The 19288-nt window shown below is 40.3% G+C and overlaps 1 protein-coding gene across 4 annotated transcripts; it reads right to left on the reverse strand.

The window, feature by feature from the left end:
* Positions 1–6068: 6068 nt before the first annotated feature.
* Positions 6069–18790, reverse strand: CHR8 (chromatin remodeling 8). 4 transcript variants are annotated; one of them, XM_088980607.1, is made up of 7 exons: positions 18552–18790; positions 16115–16262; positions 11975–12529; positions 11383–11782; positions 7814–9291; positions 7251–7721; positions 6069–7126 (listed from the first exon to the last, which is right to left on the reverse strand). In XM_088980607.1, the coding sequence occupies exons 2-7, from the start codon at positions 16205–16207 to the stop codon at positions 6437–6439; spliced, it is 3687 nt and encodes a 1228-aa protein (XP_088836733.1). In that variant the 5' UTR covers positions 16208–16262; positions 18552–18790; the 3' UTR covers positions 6069–6436. The 4 variants fall into 4 exon arrangements, with proteins under 4 accessions (XP_088836733.1, XP_088836732.1, XP_088836734.1 ...); XM_088980606.1 differs by having other exon boundaries at positions 7814–9294; XM_088980608.1 differs by having other exon boundaries at positions 7814–9294; positions 16027–16262; positions 18552–18700.
* Positions 18791–19288: the final 498 nt, after the last annotated feature.

A 19288-nucleotide genomic window follows, 5' to 3' on the forward strand; every position in this document is an offset into this window, starting at 1 on the left:
CTTCTTGTTATGAGGGTGCCACTTTTTCCCTAAATATTTCTGATTGGTCAAAATTCTTCCGGTATCATACCCTTCGGCATCAGAGAAAATTGCCGTGATTAATTTACCAAGTGGCTTAGGGAATAGGCTTGGCTAGCAGCCTGAATCTGATAAATCTTAACAAGTTCACACGAGCTTTTCAATTTCAACTTAAGGCTTACCTACCGTGAGTCTGCCACTCAACCCGAATAAGTTAGAGCTGTCAATGGGCCAGGTCTGGTCTGGCTAAACCCGGACCCGACCCAATAGACAAATGTGCAGAACCAGTTCCAAACAAGATCCTAATGGGTCTATAATCAGCACCATTGGGTCTGGCCTGATAAGATCTGATCATAATTGAGGGCCACACCTGTAATTTGACAACAAACCTACTTATGTGCTAAATTGACTCGTCTGAACATTATGATAATATTACAAATATATCATGGGAAGGTAATTGGTAACCGACCTTCGTATCCTGATAATAGAAACTTCGTGTTTGAATTTTCCCAAAGCTTTTAACCATATACTTGCAGCCTGACATTCTGCAAGTATCCGTTAGCAAAAGTGTTGAGACCCAAACACTCCTTCCAGAATCCACTGGGGAGTGGAGCAGGCCACCACCTATCAGCCATTCATAAGGAGATAGAGAAGACAGGCGATAGAGCCCCATAATTAGTTATACTCAGAGTTGGTTACTCTGCCGCCAGAGGATATTCCATCCATGTTATTTGCCAGAGTTAGTTACCCAGAAATCAGAGTATATTCCCTTTGATATTACACCTGTAGGCCAGTTATATAAGGCCATCATCATATAATGAAAGCAATGAATGATTCTCCTTAATTTTTCTTCTCCCTGAGTCCAATTTATTCCTTCATTCCCTTCTCTTTTCTCTCCATCTTCTGTTTCAGGAGGTCAAGCCCCCCTCAAAGAGGCTTCCGAGGTGAGTGGAAACTCACTAAGTTGGTATTAGAGCCAAGTCACAGACCAGCTATGTTGCAGACAAGATTCTCTACCATGGAAGATAGAGTCGACCAACTTGAGATTGGGTTCCACTAGGTACTGAACGAACTCAGGGATTTCAAGGTGGTCATCTCTAACCTCGCCTCTCAACAACAGTCCGGCGAGACCAGTCATCCAACAAGGGCTGACGCCTCTGCTTCTGGTAGCCAAGGAACTGGGAATTACCCCGCCGGAAAGGTCACTAAAATCAATTTTCCCAACTATTCCGGTGGAGATCCCATTCCTTGGATTTTCAAAGCAGAGAGATTCTTCGAGTACCATGAAACCCCTGCACACTAGCGCGTCACCATCGCCTCCATTCACCTATAAGGAGACGCTATTCTCTGGCTCCAGTGGTATCGACAAACCCATCCTCAGGTAACTTGGGCGGAGTTCACGGAAGCTCTGTGCATCAGTTTTGGGCTGACGGCGTTCGTGGATTACGACGAACTCCTCACTCGACTAAAATAGACTGGGACGATAGCGGACTACTAGCTCGAGTTCGAAAGAATGGCGACCAGGGTATATGGATGGCTAGAGAAGGCCTTGGTAGGGTGTTTTGTGGGAGGTCTCAGAGAAGACATCCACTTGGAAGTGAGAGCTCTTCGACCAGCGACAGTCATGGCGGTAGTGGGTATGGCTTGCCTGCAAGAAGAGAAGATCGATAGTATGCGTAGAACCAAGAAGCTATCCTACCCGAATGTGAGGGTTCCCTAGCGGGCCGAACAACAACCCATGAAACAAGTTGGGGATTCTCAGAAGCCCATTTTGCCCAGGCCCACTGTGCCCTTCAAACGCTTCTCGTCGGCTGAGATGCAGGCCCGACGTGAGAAGGGCCTCTGTTACAATTGTGATGACAAGTTTGGATCGGGCCATAAGTGCAGAGTCCAACGAGTGTTTCTCCTTCAGACAGAGGAAGAACCGGAAGGGACCGTCCCAGAACACGTAGAAGACTGTGAACTGATCTCGGATGAACCTAAACTTGTTGGAGCCGAGATCTCCTTACACGCCCTCATGGGCCTCAACCCTCTTCAGTCCATGCGAGTAGAAGGAAGGTTGGTGGGCCGATCTGTGATGATCTTGATTGACAGTGGCTCTACCCCGAATTTCATCACTTGCCGATTAGCAAGGCAACTAGGTATGACTATACAACCCACTCCACTCTTTTCGATCTATGTGGCTAATGGAAGTCAACTATTATGTGATGGTGTGTGCAAGAAGGAAAAGATCCTTATACAAGGCCACTATTTCGTGGTAGATCTCCACCCATTGGATTTCTCAGGGGTTGATATTATTCTGGGAATTCATTGGTTACATGGCTTAGGGCCTACACTTTGTGATTGGGCCAAAATGACAATGGACTTTTATCAGGATGGTCAGACTTGCCATCTACAAAGGGTGCGGCCTCCGAGTCCCCAAGGTGATACCGTAGCTTCCATGTTACGGGCCTCCAAGGATACCGGACAGCCCTTATTTATGCACTTAGGCATGCAGCCCACAGTTCCAACTTTAAATAATCAAGGCTGTGACCAACCCATGGAAGTCCAACACGAGGCACTACGATTGATACTCGATTAGTTTGGTGATGTGTTCCAAGGAACCAAGCCAATTACCTCCACCCCGGGCCCATGACCATCAGATACCCCTCTTACCAGATTCTAAACCGGCCAATGTGAAGCCATATAGATACCCCTATTTCCAGAAGCTAGAAATTGAGAATGCAGTAAGAGAGCTGATGAACAAGGGGCATATACAGACTAGCACCAGCCCATTTTCATCCCCTGTACTCCTAGTAAAAAAGAAAGATGGTAGTTGGCGGTTTTGTATAGATTACCAGGCCCTAAATCAGATTACATTGAATGATAAGCTCCCGATTCCCCTCATTGATGAATTGTTGGACGAGTTAGGAGAAGCACAGGTGTTCTCCAAATTTGACCTGTGATCCGGGTATCATCAGATCCGGGTTCACCAGGCCGACATCCACAAGACAACCTTCAGAACCCACGATGGCCATTATGAGTTTCTGGTTATGCCGTTTGGACTCACAAACGCCCCATCCACCTTCTAGGCCCTCATGAATGACATTTTCAGGCCATTCTTAAGGCAATTTATTTTAGTATTCTTCGATGACATTCTGGTTTATAGCAAGGATTGGGACACCCATATGGAACATCTGACACTTACCCTCACCACTCTGAGGGAACATCAGTTACATGCCAAAATGACCAAGTGTTATTTTGGACAAAAACAGGTACAATACTTAGGCCATGTGGTTGCAGTAGGGTGGGTCATGGCAGACCCAGAAAAGATAGATGCCATCCAAAAATGGCCCAAGCTCATTACTGTAAAGGCTATCAGGAGTTTCCTTGGGCTTACCGAGTATTATAGGCGCTTCATTAAGGGGTATGGGCTCATGGCCGCCCCTCTAACGCGTTTGTTGAAGAATGATTCTTTCGACTGGGCTGATGAGGCCCAACGGGCCTTTGAAGACAGTTTCGAGCCCTCCAGTCCTTACTCTTCTGGACTTCACCCAGCCCTTTGAGATAGAGTGCGATGCCTCAGGTGCAAGGGTAGGGGCCATCCTGATGCTGAAGGGACAACCCATTGCTTACTTCAGCAAGGCCCTATCAGTCGCTCACTAGAACCAGTCCACTTATGTCAAGGAGATGATGGCAGTGGTAATGGCAGTCTAGAAATGGCGAGCATACCTATTGGGATGCCAGTTTATCATAAGATCAGACCAACGAAGTTTGAAGTATATAGCAGAACAAAGAGTGCACACCTCGAAGTAGCAAAAGTGGTTTAGTAAGTTGATGGGCTTCGACTACCGAATAGACTTTAAACCTGGGCCCGCCAACAGGGTAGCTGATGCCTTATCGCGAGTAGAGAAGCTGGCCCAACTAACTTACTCTCAGCCCAGTTTTCCCTTGTTTGAAGCTATACGGCAAGAGGCAAGGACTGACCCGCAGCTGCAGGACATTAGGGAAAAACGGAGGCAGGACCCTTCCCAGGTTGCAGGTTACCAAATTGTAGGACCAGACCTCTTCTTTAAGGGTAGGTTCATGATTGCTCCAAATTCCAGCCACAAAACTAAACTATTGAAGTTGTTTCATGATTCCACTTTGGGGGGACATTCAGGAGTGCTAAGGACTCTAAAAGGCTCAGCAGCCACTACCATTGGGTAGGAACGCACAAGGACGTGCTACACTATGTATCCGAATGCCAAACCTGTCAACAGCAAAAATACTCCTCACTGTCTCCCGCGGGCCTTCTACAACCCCTCAAGATTCCAGAGCAAGTATGGGAAGACCTCTCCATGGACTTCATCACCGGACTTCCTTGTTCTTTAGGGAATGAGGTTATCATGGTAGTAGTTGACTGCCTCACCAAGTATAGCCATTCCTCTGCCCTGCCTTACCCTTACACCGCAGCAACAATGGCTGACATTTTCATACGGGACGTCGCAAAATTGCATGGGACACCAATATCCATTGTCTTGAACCGTGATCCTGCCTTCCTGAGTTCATTCTGGAAGGAATACTTCTGATTGCAAGTAACCCAATTGCACCCATCCACAAGTTACCACCCCCAAACGGAAGGACAGACTGAAGTTCTTACTCGGTGCTTAGAAGCCTACCTGAGATGCTCCATAGGGGAGAAGCCCAAACAGTGGGTCCACTGGCTTCCGTGGGCAAAATACTGGTACAACACGACTTATCAGTCAACGGCAGGAATGACACCCTTCAAGGCTCTATATGGCAGAGAACCTTCTCCCATATTACCTTATGAATTTGGGTCCGCTAAGGTGGCAGAAGTAGAGACTCGCCTACTGGAAAGAGACGAGATCCTTAGACTGCTCAAGGCCAATTTGATTAAAGCCCAGCAACGGATGAAGGTCTATTATGACTCTCACCACCGCCCACTAGAGTTTTAGGTAGGTGATTTTGCCTACCTTAAGCTCCAACCTTACCGCCAGGTCTCAGTGATGAGACAGGCTTGGCACAAGCTAGCTTCCAGATATTATGGGCCCTATAAGGTGCTGGGGAGAGTGGGCCTTGTTGCTTACAGATTGGACCTCCCTGCTACTTCGAAGCTTCACCCAGTGTTTCACATCTCACTTCTCCGAAAAGCTGTGGGGAATCATACCCCTATCTCACGCAACTTACCCCAATTTACAGAGGAAGGGGACATTTACACGGAGCCTATCAAGATTGTGGATTTCCGATAGGTTCGGCGAGGAAGGCAGGTTGTGCCAGAAGCCAAGGTTGAATGGGCCAGACTGCCTCCAGAAGAGGCCACTTGGGAACCTTATCTAAGGTTGAATGAGAGGTTTCCCAACCTATACCTTGAGGGCAACGCCAATGCTAAGGGGGGAGGAACTGTTGAGACCCAAACACTCATTCTAGAACCCACTAGGGGAGTGGAGCAGGCCACCACCTATCAGCCATTCACAAGGAGATAGAGAAGACAGGCGACAGAGCCTCACAATTAGTTACACTCGGAGTTGGTTACTCTGCCACCAGAGGATATTCCATCCATGTTATCTACCATAGTTAGTTACCCAGGAATCAGAGTATATTCCCTCTGATATTACACCTGTAGGCCAGTTATATAAGGCCATCATCATATAATGAAAGCAACGAATGATTCTCCTTAATTTTTCTTCTCCCTGAGTCTAGTTTATTGCTTCCTTCCCCTCTCTTTTCTCTCCATCTTCTGTTTCAGGAGGTCAAGCCCCCCTCGAAGAGGCTTCTGAGGTGAGCAGAAACTCACCAAAAAGACTCACAAGGCAAATCTTAATCATCTAGCCTCTGAAAGTTCTCAAAAGTTGACAACCATATCAAGAATAAATTCATACACATTCTGAAGCCTCTTAAATCGGTTCACATCAAGACAAGTGTAACAAGGCCCTCTTTTTTTTTTTTTTTATGAGATTATATGGGTACAGAATACAAAAATGGGAACGTAGGCATTGATCAACAGTCAGTTTCAAATTGGATAAGTGAATTTGATCTGGCCAAATTTTAAGTACCTCATGAACTCAAAATTAAAAACCTGAAGAACATTCAACACTATACAGCAGTAAGACTAAAGTGTCTGTTCAGTATTTCAAAATAAGCAGGTGCAATGGCTAAAATAATAGTAGATGAGCCATTTCTGCACCCCAAAAAAAATTACAGAAAGACCTTTTCCAGGATAACTTCCCAGACTTTCAGACTGGATCCAATCCTAAAAGAGCTACCCAACCATTAACAGCACTGCAAAACTGAACTTACAAGGAGGGAACATCTCATCCAATTGCATGAATGTGGGAACAGAAAGGAATACTCGAATAGATCCATTATTTTCATGCATAAGCTGATGGAATCAGCAGGTATTCAGCATTTATGAACCAAAGAATCCCAATTAGAAAGATCATTGTTGATATTCTGGCTTTAGAACCCACGAAGATCCATTTGGATTTTTCTCTAATGTAGCTATTTCCTTTAAAAGATTCTTAAATAGGGCTAGATCCTTGTAGGGTATCCTGTCCTTGAAATGCTCTACTATAGTGGATGAAGTGGTACTTCCACCTCTTTGCTGTATAAATGTACATATCTGGCGGATCAATATCTCAGGTTGCACTGCAGCAAGCTTGCTAGAAGGTCTAGAACTAGAAGGCCCACTATCTGATAGATGCTGTGTGTTGTTACTAGAACCAGAGACCAAACCAAACTGATGTTCCAGACCATCATTGACTGCTTTTTCTTGATTTCCTCGGATCTTAGCCAGTAGATCAACTGAAGATAAAGCCTTACCTGCAGATGATCCAGCTGCAAAACCATTTATCCTGCTTTCCCCACTGCCAGAAGTCCCTTCTGAAGATCTGGAGTTGACCAATTGGGAGTTCAAGGTTGAGCCAAACCTCTTGCGGGCTTCTGGTGGGCCACCAGCAGCACCTGATCTCCCAGTCCATGTTGGAACTGATATACTGTCTTTACTCCGGAGCATCCTTGATTTACGTAGAGCTTCAGCTGCCCTTTGTGCAACTTGGGAAGCTTTCTCTTCAAGCCTCATCTTCTCCTCATCATTGGCATTCATTATCACATCATGGTTCACAGCACTCTGAAGAAGGCAGAAGATGCAGAATGTCCTTAGTGAGCATAAAAGAAGATTATATGTATAATGAAAATACATCATAGAGTATCATTAGCTGACAAAGGAAACTATAAATGACGTGGAAACTTACATGTATCCCATGAGCATCAAAAAGACTCCTCAGCACACTTGTTTCTTCATCTACTTCACCATCACTTTGATCAATTTTTTCTTTCCCTTTTCTTGGGGATGGTCCATTTGCCGAGTTGTTTGCTCTGTCAACTGCAGCATCATCAGTAAAAGCTTCTGCTGCATTGGGAGTTCTCTGTTTATCCTGATTATCTTTATGAATGCCAAGAATATTTACATCCCCAGATAACTGACTAAAAATATTGGATGTTTCAGTGGTACCATTCTCCTCGTGATCTTGCAAAGTAAATAAATCCTTCATATCTCTTGCTTTGAAGAACCTTCTCTGCTGTGGGTTCTTCAGTATCTTATTGGTCAAAAAATGTTTGTAAATCTGCCTATGATATACCTTTTCCTCTATGGTTCCACGAGTAATCAATCTATAGACTGTTACATCTTTCGTCTGCCCAATCCGCCAAGCTCGTTCTCTTGCCTGCTTCATGCAAAAATTTCGTTAGCTTATATGCACTTGTTTCTGTGCTTGTGGGTAAATAGAACACAAAATGCACAACCAGCTTAGTATACCTGCATGTCTGTAGAAGGGTTCCAATCAGGATCAAATATGATAACCCTGTTAGCACCAGTCAGATTTGTTCCCAAACCACCAACTTTAGTTGTTAAAATGAATATAAATACACCGTTTGAGTTATTGAATTCATCTATCAAGGCCATCCTCTGTTTCACAGGAGTAAGCCCATCCATTCGACGGTAGCTATAGCCACCAGAAATCAAGAAATTCTCAAGAATGTCAAGCATTTGCTGGGTCTGGGTAAAAAGTAGAACGCGGTGACCCTGGTCCTTCCAGACTTTAAGCACTTGGGATACAACTTTCATTTTTCCACTGCGCTCTGGATTGCCATAATCCGGATTGCGGGATGAATGCTCTCTCTCAAGCAGATCAGGATGGTTGCAAATCTTGCGCATGACATCAATTCCATACAGAGAATTCCTACTGCCATCAAAAATTTGTTCAACCTCAGAACTTGCAAGAAATGCCCGGTATACAGATCGCTGCTCTGCAGTGAGGCTACAAAAGAGAACATGCTCAGTTTTCTTTGGAAGATGAGCATTAACATCAACTTTCATACGCCTGAGGAGGTAAGGCATGATCAGGTCACGTAGGACAACTGCACACCTATAAGCTGTGGATACCTGTAATGGTGTAGCATTTGCATAACCACCAACTGAAATGGGAACTGCAAATTCTGCCTCAAATACGGGTAAGACTCCCAACTTTCCAGGAAATACAAAATCAAACAATGACCACAGCTCTGCCAACTTGTTCTGGATTGGTGCACCTGTCATTATTATACGATGCACTGTTTGCAGCTGTTTGCAAACTAGAGTAATCTCTGCATTTGGGTTCCGGATCCGATGTCCTTCATCAAGTACTGCATAACCCCATTCCACATCAAGCAGTTTTTCCCCAAGCAGTCGGAGCTGTTCATAAGTGGTAATGAGCAATCCAGATTCTGACCCCAAAACACGTTCTATCAAGAAATCCCACTTTTTGGTAGATTTGGTTAGCAGAGGCATCTCATTATCACTGTCAGGTGAGCCTTCGCTTGCTTCACCAGTTTTATCAGAATTCACCCGTTTCTTTTTCTTAATAGGAACCTGAGCAGAATCATGTAGTATTTCAACACGAAAGCTTGGGTACCACTTTTTTACTTCCCTCCTCCACTGATGTAAGAGGGTAACGGGGCAGATAACAATGCTGGGTTTATACATCTTGCTGAAATGCAAAGCTCCAAGGAATGATATGACCTGAATGGTCTTTCCAAGACCCATTTCATCTCCAATAATTCCACCTGCTCTTTGGCAATGCAGTTCCCATAGCCACTGCACTCCCACTTTTTGATAGTCAAAGAGTTTGCTGAAAATAGCTTCTGGGATCTTCATCCCTCCTTCAAGCATGACAGAAGGAGGTTCTCTGTCATCATCTTCAACATCTTGATTCTCTTCCTCATAATCAGAAGTCACAAAGCTATCCCTTTGATCATCTTCTGAAAGGTCAATAATAAATGGAAATTAGAAGATTCAAGTACATAAAAAATAAGGGAAGTGATTTAATGGTTCAGTTTCAATCAAAAGATGCAGACAATGAGAGGTTTCTCTAGGAGGAGGTTACTAAAGTCAATTTCCAGAAGGATAAGATGAATCTGAAAGTGCCAACAAGATGATGGATAAATTGAAATTAGTTGCTGAGCTTTGGAATTTTCAAAATTTTCAGCTAGAGTGGTGTTACACAATAAATATATTACATATTTGAGATTTTGAAATACTATTTCATTTTTAAACTCAATCTTCTGGTCTGATGGATCCTGAAGGAGGGTGAAGACCAAGACAATATGACTTGCCAAAACCCAGGCATCCTAGCAGTGGAATCACTGCAGAGGCCATGAGCAGGTTGCTTGAGCAAACCAAGAAAATTTTAGCTTAGTCGAGTTATCAAAAAAAAAAAAAAAAAACGCTTAGTGCAAGATCTAGGCAGCTTGCCCAGATGCACCTACCTCGGCAAGAATACAAAAAATGGTGTCATATGTATTTTACAAGTAATGTGTGCCATAGATAAAAATCTCAGATAAAATCAATAAATTTTGACATCTTGCTTTTGGTTTTACATACCTTCATATCCCAATAAAACATCAATGAAGGAAATATTCTTTTTAACTGATAGATGCATTGTTAAACAATGAAGAAACAACATTTATAGTGATTACTTTAGGAAATAAAATTGCTTTCCTGTTTCTTTTTTTTTTTTTTTGAGGGGTGGGGTGGGGTGGTGGGGGTGGGTTAAGCAAAGAAGCTGTGCTTTGTAAGTGATCAGTTTAAGTTGGTGTCATGATATGGTCCTAGATCTTGAGTAAGGCAAATCTCAACAGATCAATAGTAGTAGATAGAAAGATAGTGATAGAGATAGAGAGAGAAGAGATAAAGTATATTTCATTAAAATTAACAAAAAGAAAAAGAAACCCTTGTACAACTAGAGGCTGTGGACAGGGAATTTCATGAACAAAAATACCCTGTGTTTACAAAAAGATTTTCATAAAAAGAAAATGTACTGTGATTAGTTCTATTAAAACTTCTGTATGCTGCTTCCCAGCAATGTAGTTTGACCCATATTTTCTGCCATACATGATGCATCCTCAGCTTAACAACCTTTCCTCTGAAACATCCTTGAGTTCTTCCTGCCAATGACCCAAAACACTACCCCTGGAATCACATGCTATATGATTTTTTCCTTTCTCACCCAAACCTTGCAGATAGCAACCCTTCAAGAATAACTCCACAGATTCAGGACAGCATCCCTTAAAAGCAAAGAGCATAAAAACTTTTGTCCAAATGTTATCCTGCACTGTAACAGCAAGTGGTAAAATAAAGCCACCTTAGCTGTATGAAACACAAATGTAATCCATTTTTTAAGCTCAATTCAAAACTTAAAGAAGTCATTATCCAATGGTCCCAGCTATTGGAGTCTTGGGAGGGGTGGACTGGATACAGACCTAACTTTTGGCATTTTTTGCACAAGGTTGTTGCTCTCAAACTTTAACTCATTTACTCATGCTTGTTAACCTGAAATTTTACCATTTACCATTATACCAAGTAATGGCTCCATGCTCAATTTGAAACTCAATGATTCAAGTTCCTCTGTAGTTCAGCATTGTTAACAGAGCTCTAGAAATAAAGAAGTTTCAGGGGGCAATGACTGAGATGCTCATTTCATCATTGTCAACTAAAATTGGAAATACCCTGAGGCCAAAGATCACAGTCACTGTAAAATATTACCACTAAATAAATGGTAAAATCCCATCTTGCAAAAACTTCTTCTTTTTCGATTTGCAGCTTTAAACCCTAGGATTCAGAATAGGAAATTCTATTAACTATTTAGAATTAAGGAAAAAATACTTCTGTGCCGATTAAAATCCATCATACGGAAACTGAACGGTAATAATTTTTAAAAAGATTGAAATTAAAGAAACCACCGAAATGCCTAATACTTTGGCTAAGAGATTTTAATTTGTAAAAAGCAGAAAATTAAATAAATTTCTGAAATGCCTAATGCTTTAGATAAAGAGATGAATTAAGAATACCGCTTCCTTCATAAAGTTTTTCCTCACGAGAAATGACCTTCCTCCATTTCTTGTCAGGTAAAGGCCTCTTTTGTTTCTTTCTCTTGTCATTGTTCTTTTCTGAGTTGGTGTCAGGGGAAAGTTTCAAAGGTTTTTTTAGTCTGTAAAAAGGACGAGTTGGTGCATCAAGTTTAGGTAAATCTTTTGCATCAAGCAGCTTGGTTGTTGGACGAGTTTGGGCTGCCTCTGATATTGATTGAGCAACTCTAGCAACACTAGCCAAAGCAAGGTTCTGAGAATTTTCTTCTTCTGGAGGCAAATTTTGTGCATCTGATGGTCCAGGTTGTTGAAGACGACGTTCAAATCCTTTAAGCTTATGAAAAGGAGTCAAAATGCCCTTCCGGACCAACTTGTCTCTTTCCTAGGTACAGAATATAAAAATGAGTTAACATCAATGGCATGCTTTTTTTCTGGTCAAACATAATCATTAGTCAATATTCCTACAATGAGTACATTATAGTTTTTTATTCCTTGTCATTTTATTTTCCCCCCTTCTCATTAGGAGTACAATAATGGGAATAAACATATAATAAATTAATCATATGCAACTCACTGTTTCAACAAGTCCGGCAGAAGCAGCATCCAACACTGCATCAAAGTCAACATCCTCGCTGAACATAACTGTTTTTTGCCGTTTCTTTGAATCTTTACTGGAGTTTTTGACTTCTTTCAACTTTCGTTTAGGTCTTGGATCTTCCTTAATCAGATCATGAATCAACTTATCATGTGCAATGCTTGTTGTAGTGTCATTCTTATCCAACTCTGAAAGTTGTTTCTCGAGCTGAGCTTTTGTTTTCTTGAGGCTGTTCAGACGATCAGCAGCTAGGGCACGATGAAGGGTTAATCCATTTGGAGAAGCCTGAACAACATTTCCATCATCCTGAAAGTCTTCTTTCTCCTCATTATCAATACTATCTAAGACACTAGCGGCATTCCTTGCATGTTCGACACTAGCTGCAACAGCATTGATCTCAACTTCTACTGCCCGCAATTTGTTATAAAGTTTGGCTCGGCGAGTAGATGATGGGCCAATGTCTTTTTCTTCTTGGAGAAGTTGTTCCTCAGTGCTCTCTTCAGCTTCACTCCCATTTCCAACATCATTTTTCACCTGCCATGAAAGAACGGCCTTTGTGAAAATGTTCTTTATACCTGTTTTACTTTTACTGAACCTGGAGCCTTTACTAAACTGGCCAATACTTCTCTTCATCTTTCTTTTTCCTTTTGGTTTATTTCTTTGTTGAAACAGGTGTAATTGTAAAATCTAGGCTGACAAGTGTGAGAATGTGGGTTCATGTCTGAGAGTGGGTACTTAGTTAAAAAATGACAAAGGTTAGTTCTGTATCCAGTTTACCCCTCCCAAGACCTAGATAACTGGGAGTCTGGGACCAACAATGGCCTTTTATGTAGGTGCAGAAAAAAAAGGAAAGAAAGCATGGTAGAAGAGTTGTGTAGTGGGGATCAATTCTCCGAGTAGATGTCAAATCTAAAAATCAATTTTAATAAGAATTATATAGTGGGGATCAATATGGATGAAAGGGAGATGTCAGATTGTGCAACTATTTTGGGTTGTGAAGTTTCCCAATGGCCGATGAATTACTTGGGCTTACTCTTGGGAAATAATCTAAGAAAGGTAAGTTTCTGGAACCCTGTGGTGGACAAATTTACAAAGAGACTAGCTTCTTGGTAGAAGAATTATTTATCTTTGGGTGGCAGAATTACTTTAATAAAATCAACCTTTGCCAACTTGCTTGTTTACTTCCTCTTGGTGTTCAAAATTCCAGTAAGGGTTCGTAGAAGTCTAGAGAAACTGATCAGAGATTTTTTGTGGGAACCAGGAGAGGAAAGAAAGGACCATAAGGTTAGATAGGAAGTTGTAAGTAGAAGCAGGAACTTTGGTGGCTTAGGAATTAGGAACATTTAGAAGAGGAATATGGCACTGTTAGGGAAATGGCTATGGAGATTGCAGTAGATAAGGACAAAATTTGGGCAAAGGTGATTTTAAGCATTCACGGGCTGGTGGCTGAGGGTTGGGATGCGGGAGTATTGGCTCAAGCTACTAGTGCTGCTGCTTGGAAATCTATACACGTCATCCTTCCTTTATTCCTACCTTTTATCAGGTATAATATGTGCTCTGAAAATTTAGTTAAGTTTTGGGAACATGTTTGGGTGGGGAGTTCACCACTAAAAGATCAATTCCCATCTTTATTGTCCATCTCTAACTATAAAAATATGCTTGTGGCCACCTTCTTGTCTTGTTCTGTAGTGGGTTCTGAGCTTGAATGGGACTTGGGTTTTAGGAGGGGAATCAGAGACTCGAATATGGACAATGTCTTGGCATTGCTTCAAATTCTACAAATGGTGTTCTTGGATCTTTCTAATTGGATTCCCAGATTTAGACTCTATCCTCTTCTAGTATTTTTTACTTGTGCCTCTTTTTTCCGTTAAGGAAGTTCGGGGTAAACCAATTCCTACAAGGATTGGGGTGTTCTGTTGGGAAGTATTCTTGGGAAGAATCAACACTTCAAACAAAAAGACTTTTTGGTGCTTATCTCCTAACTAGTGCATTTTCTATAAAGCTAATGGTGAGTCTTTTTTTTTTGGTAATTCTAATGGTGAGTCTTGTTACCACTTATTAATCTCATTTCCTTTTTGTTTTTTCTATATGGGATTGGTTTCTCTCTTTGTTTGGTTGTAGGTGGACTCCTCCACCAAATGTGCAAAGCCTCATTGACTTTATTTCTGGTAACTAAACAAAGAAGAGGGAAAGATTGCTATGGAGATGCTCAAGAGCTGTGATTTGTTGAACAGTTTGGGAGGAAAGGAACCAAAGAATTTTTGCTGATAAGGAGAGGAGTAGAGGGGCAATTATTGAGGTAATCACTACTAGGGTGGTTCGTTGGGTGAAATCTTTGGCTTTATTTGATGATACTCGTACAATGGTTTTGCTAAATAACCGGAAGTGGCAGCCTCAGCCCCTAGTAGAATTGTTTCCTATCCTTTGTGGATTCCACTAGTTTCAGGTTTCACTAAGTTGAAATTTGATGGCAGCAGTGAAGCTAACCCCGGGCCTTTAGGGATTGGAGGAATTTTTAAGAGTGAGAAAGGTGTGGTAACTGCTCTGTTTTCATGCCCAATTGGAGTAGGGGACTTGCTCTCAGCTAAAATTATGGTTGTTTTGGAGGGTGCAAAAGGGCTAAAGATCTAAATATTAGTAGGTTAATCATTGAAGGAGACTCAAAAGTGGTAATAGGATGGCTAAAGGAGGATGATAGCATGTAGCCTTACATTAATGAATGAAGAAATTTCTAGTGGTTGACTCAGGGTATGGAAGCGAAACTGCAACGGGTCCATAGATGTGCTAATTCCTTTGTAGATGCACTTGCCAAACAAGGGGTGGGAAGGAATCATCTGTTTTTGGGCTATGTTGTAATTTTACTATTCTTTTTGGGGAGAGTTAAGAGGGTTTACCTCTCCCTGCTTCTATAATTGTTTCATCTATTTCTTCTTTAATGAAATGGTTCTATTATTGATAAAAAACATGGTAGAAGAAATCAAGTTCTTTCAAATTGTTACACCAATGGCAATATTGTAACATTTTGGTTATTTTAATTTTTTATTTTTTATTCTTATTAGATGGCTTTTAGAATTTTAAAGAGATGTGGTTGTAATTAAACTGCTTTTCTTTTGACCTAATTTTAGGGGCCAAATGGTATCAGTAGATAGGTTATAAAGCTATCTGTCCAATGGGATCAAAATTTTATACATCTGACATGTTTTGAGAGAGTCATGACAATTTTAACAATAGGGTGTAAACCTATGACACAATTAGCATGTTCCTATTTTGGGTTTATTTTGGAGTTCTCTTTGACTTTTTAGTTTTAGACTTTTTGTAGAATTAGTAAAGGATATTTCGAATTTTAGAATTGATTTAAGAGTTAGAATATGGGTATAACTTAATTGAAATGGAATTAAATCAAGTCTGGTCAGTTTCGTAGTTGGATTTGGGGTTAGTAAAGACACATACAAGCCCTTGTGTTCAGTCTATAAATATTGTCATTGTAATTGAAAATAAGAAGAGTTATTTATGAGCAAAAGTTTGGTTTAGTGAATTTTGGTTGTAAACAGGTTTAATATTTTTTTAATATTTTCTTCTCTTCATAATTCATTAGTATGTTGTCTAGTTAATACAGTAACATCTTCTTCTATATCTTGGCCTTTCTTAAAATTTCTTATTTCTAAAATCTCTACTCAGCACCAGTCATACAGTTTTGCCAACTGTATTCTATTTTCATCATAAATTTTTCATCTTGTTCACATATTCCAATGCATAGGAATGGGTCCTTCATCATTGTTCTTAATTAGTGGATCAACTAGTAATTCTAAGTGGCTCTGTTCGTAACACATAAGAAAGCTAAAAGAAGAAAGTTCATCAATGCAGATAAAATTGATTAATGGGTATCATGATTCAGCAATAAAAAATTAAAAGAAATAAACTAGCAGAAAGACATGAAAAGTTAATGAAGTTGTTCAAATTATAATACAAAGACAGATGAAATAAGTTCCATTTACTCCTCTGTTGTAGAAGTAGCAGCACAATAATCATACATGCCAAGATGCAGCTATCTGAGCATCATTTGCTGTGAAGATTCATAAAGGAATCAGGAAGAACCAAATAAGAAATCAAATGTGAGACCTCTGTAAATATGCCACGTTCAATATCTTCAGGATTGGCAGATGTTACACCTAAACTGCTTAACAGAATCCTATCCTCCTCTTCTTCCTCCATGAAATTAGATTAGTTAGTGCACTCTATAAATCATGATGCAGACAAGAAGAGCCACCTATCAGAAACAGAAGGATGTGTTATTCATTTTTCAAATGCATTCTCAAGTAAAATAATTCAATAATAGCTTTTCTTTGGGTTTAGAGTTATGATACCAATTTTGCGGCAGAAGTTTATTTTCTAGATCAACCTTATGTTTAGGTTAGGGAGTGTGAATTATAAAAGTTATACATGCATTGATCTCCTGAATGCACAAAAACTTGTTATTACAGAATCCCTTTATTTTCAGAAAAGATAGAATACAAGCATGATTAAAGAAATATTGAATATTTTCTCTTTCATAGTGAATTCATTTGAAATATGGAAAATTTAAAATGGGAAGTCTAAATATGAACTAAACCCAATAACCTAATTAATTAAGATGCACATAAGCAACCCATCAATTAATTTGTAATGGGGAAATAGAAAGATGGACACTGGTTCACGCAGATAAGCTTTCCATACTAAAAATAATTAGACATCCTACTTCATGACATGAAGTTTGATACATTGTCCTTGCCCGATTGATGAGCCATTTAACAGTATTTCCTTAACTGATGGTGGAGTCAAAGTTATCATTAAGCTCATAAAGCACTGGACAATAATACCACACCATGGGATGCCAGAACAAGCTAACATGGAGCTCAATTGAATTATCTGATAAGTCCCATGTCAGCATTTACAGAGGAAAACATCTCAAATATTAATTTTTCCCTTATAACTTCAGTGTAATACATTGATCACTTTGCAAGAATACAACTCATGCCGTAACAATATGATATCAATTACAATTTGTATTCTACCAGAGTGAGCAGAGTTCCAGTTGAAGTATCTGCTTGCTTTTCTTATTCTTGTTCATTTATTGAAATATTTTAAATTTCAAAAGGATTTATACTTTTATTGAGACTCAAACCTTAAAATTTTCCTGCTTTATAAAACACTGCTTACTGTTTTTCACATTGTTCCATTTTTTTTGTGAAAATCTTTTTACTTTGCCCCACATTCCCTAAGAAAGGAAACTTTCCAAGCTAATAAGAAGAAGATTCTGAGGTGGTTGTGGGCTGGTTAAAGGAAGATGAGAATGGGCTGTGGAACTACAGTAATAAAAGAAGAAGCTCAAATGGTTGACAAAGGACATTGATGTAAAATGTACATGGGTGAAGAGAAGTGCAAATCCTTTAGCTGATGGGTTAGCTAAACAAGGGGTGAATAGGGATTATTTATTTTGGGCTCATCTGTAACTGTATTTTTCTTTTTGGGTGGCCTTCAGTTTTCCATGGAGAGTTAAGATAGCTTATCTCCCCTTTCATGTGCTTAAGGCTTAATTTTTTAATGAAACGTTATTTGTTATCCAAAAAGATGACAAGAAGAAGAAATAAAAAGGTTCTACACATTTCTTTATGCTTGTTTATGTGGGTGGGGTGACTAATAAAGAGTTAAGCACCAGGACTGCATGTGCAAGGGCTTGTTTGTGCAGAGTACCCTGGTTTCTGCCTACCTCTTCCACCCATAGAGGAGGTGATCCAAAGAAACGAAGACCTATTGAGCAACAATTCTCTAAAGCATTCTCTTTATGGACTACCACCTGGTATCTGCTCACCTCTTCCACCCATGGAAGAGGTTCAACCAAAGGAGCTTATTTGAAGAGGACTAGGTCTCTCCTTTTTCTTCGTCTTTCACTCGAGACCTTCATGTTCTAACCATTCTCTTGAACTTCACCTTAAGTTCTGCCCTTGAGTTGACTTAAATCCTTGTTTGATTTCTCTAAGCAGAATCTCTGGCAATTCGGATGCATGGAGATAATTTTCTTTGAACTTGGAAACGTGCAATTTCCAAAAAGACAAAAAGGTAAGCACGAGTCCGGCTTGGTTGAATCCCGGAATAGCTTAGCGAAATCCCTGGCACATTTGTGCCACACTTTTAGCCTATTTCCAAGAACTGGCGCAACAACAGGCTTGATCAAAGCGTAATTAATCCGGCCTTAAATATGAACTAAATCCGGCATCTTCTTCTTCTTTAATGACTTCTCTTTGTTCCGCCAGAAGAAAATTAGATGAAATAAATAGAAAAACGCAGTATGACATTTTAAAAAATTATATACACACGAGAATGGAAATAAAAAAATCAATAAAACAAAAGGAAATCTACAATCAGAAGAATTTAGATGTAGATACAACGGAAAACACCAAAATTAAACGAAAAAATCTCTTAAAACAGCCAAAGAAATGGACAATGAAGAACAAATGGATCGGATAGATGAAATCGACTTGGAGATTACAATTATAGATGACTGAGACCGACTCCTTACCAAAACCTCTGATTAAATAACTATGGGAAACTTCGTTCGAATCTCAGGCTTTCTTTATTTCAAAGAGCAAGTACGCTTCAAAATCCCATTAAAGAAACCCTAGATTCACGGATGACAGAGTACGCTCAGGAAACTTGAAAGGGGATTCTTCGTCTTCCTTCTCTGGTTCTCAGTTTTATAACTTTCGCGGGTGCGATGACGGTCTAGTCTTTCTTACTCTCGGAACGTTCCTCTATGGTGAGCATTTGGGTCATGTTACTTAACCTGCGCATCTTGGGTAGCACGGCATGACTGTCATGGGGCTAATCGCGGCAAAATGGTCCCTTGTGACATGACGGCATTCTTCGGTAGTTCGGTGTGAGAACAATCCACGGATGGAGAGACTGCGAGAGGCGAGGGAATGCTCCTTCCACCGTTAAAAGTAGCGTTTCCTTCTTTCTGAAAGGAGCGAAAAGACCTATTCTTAAAGCTGTGTTTGGTTGAAGTAAAAATCTATTTGCATTGATGTAAAATTATGGAGTAAAAATGTTTTGAGTGTAAATTTTAATTTATTTTTATTTTAAAATTTACCTTATTTTGTTTTGTTATGCAGTATAAATGGAGTAAACTAAGACGTAAAGCACAATAAAGTAAAACCTAAAATAAAATTGAACCAAATTTTACATGCACTCCTATACTTTTATATTAATGTAAAATTATATTGCAATCAAACACAGCCTTACGAATATACCTTGAGT

Source organism: Nelumbo lutea, chromosome 3 (genome assembly GCF_056320005.1).
Source record: "Nelumbo lutea isolate HS-2025 chromosome 3, American lotus-T2T, whole genome shotgun sequence".
Classification (NCBI taxonomy): Eukaryota; Viridiplantae; Streptophyta; class Magnoliopsida; order Proteales; family Nelumbonaceae; genus Nelumbo; species Nelumbo lutea.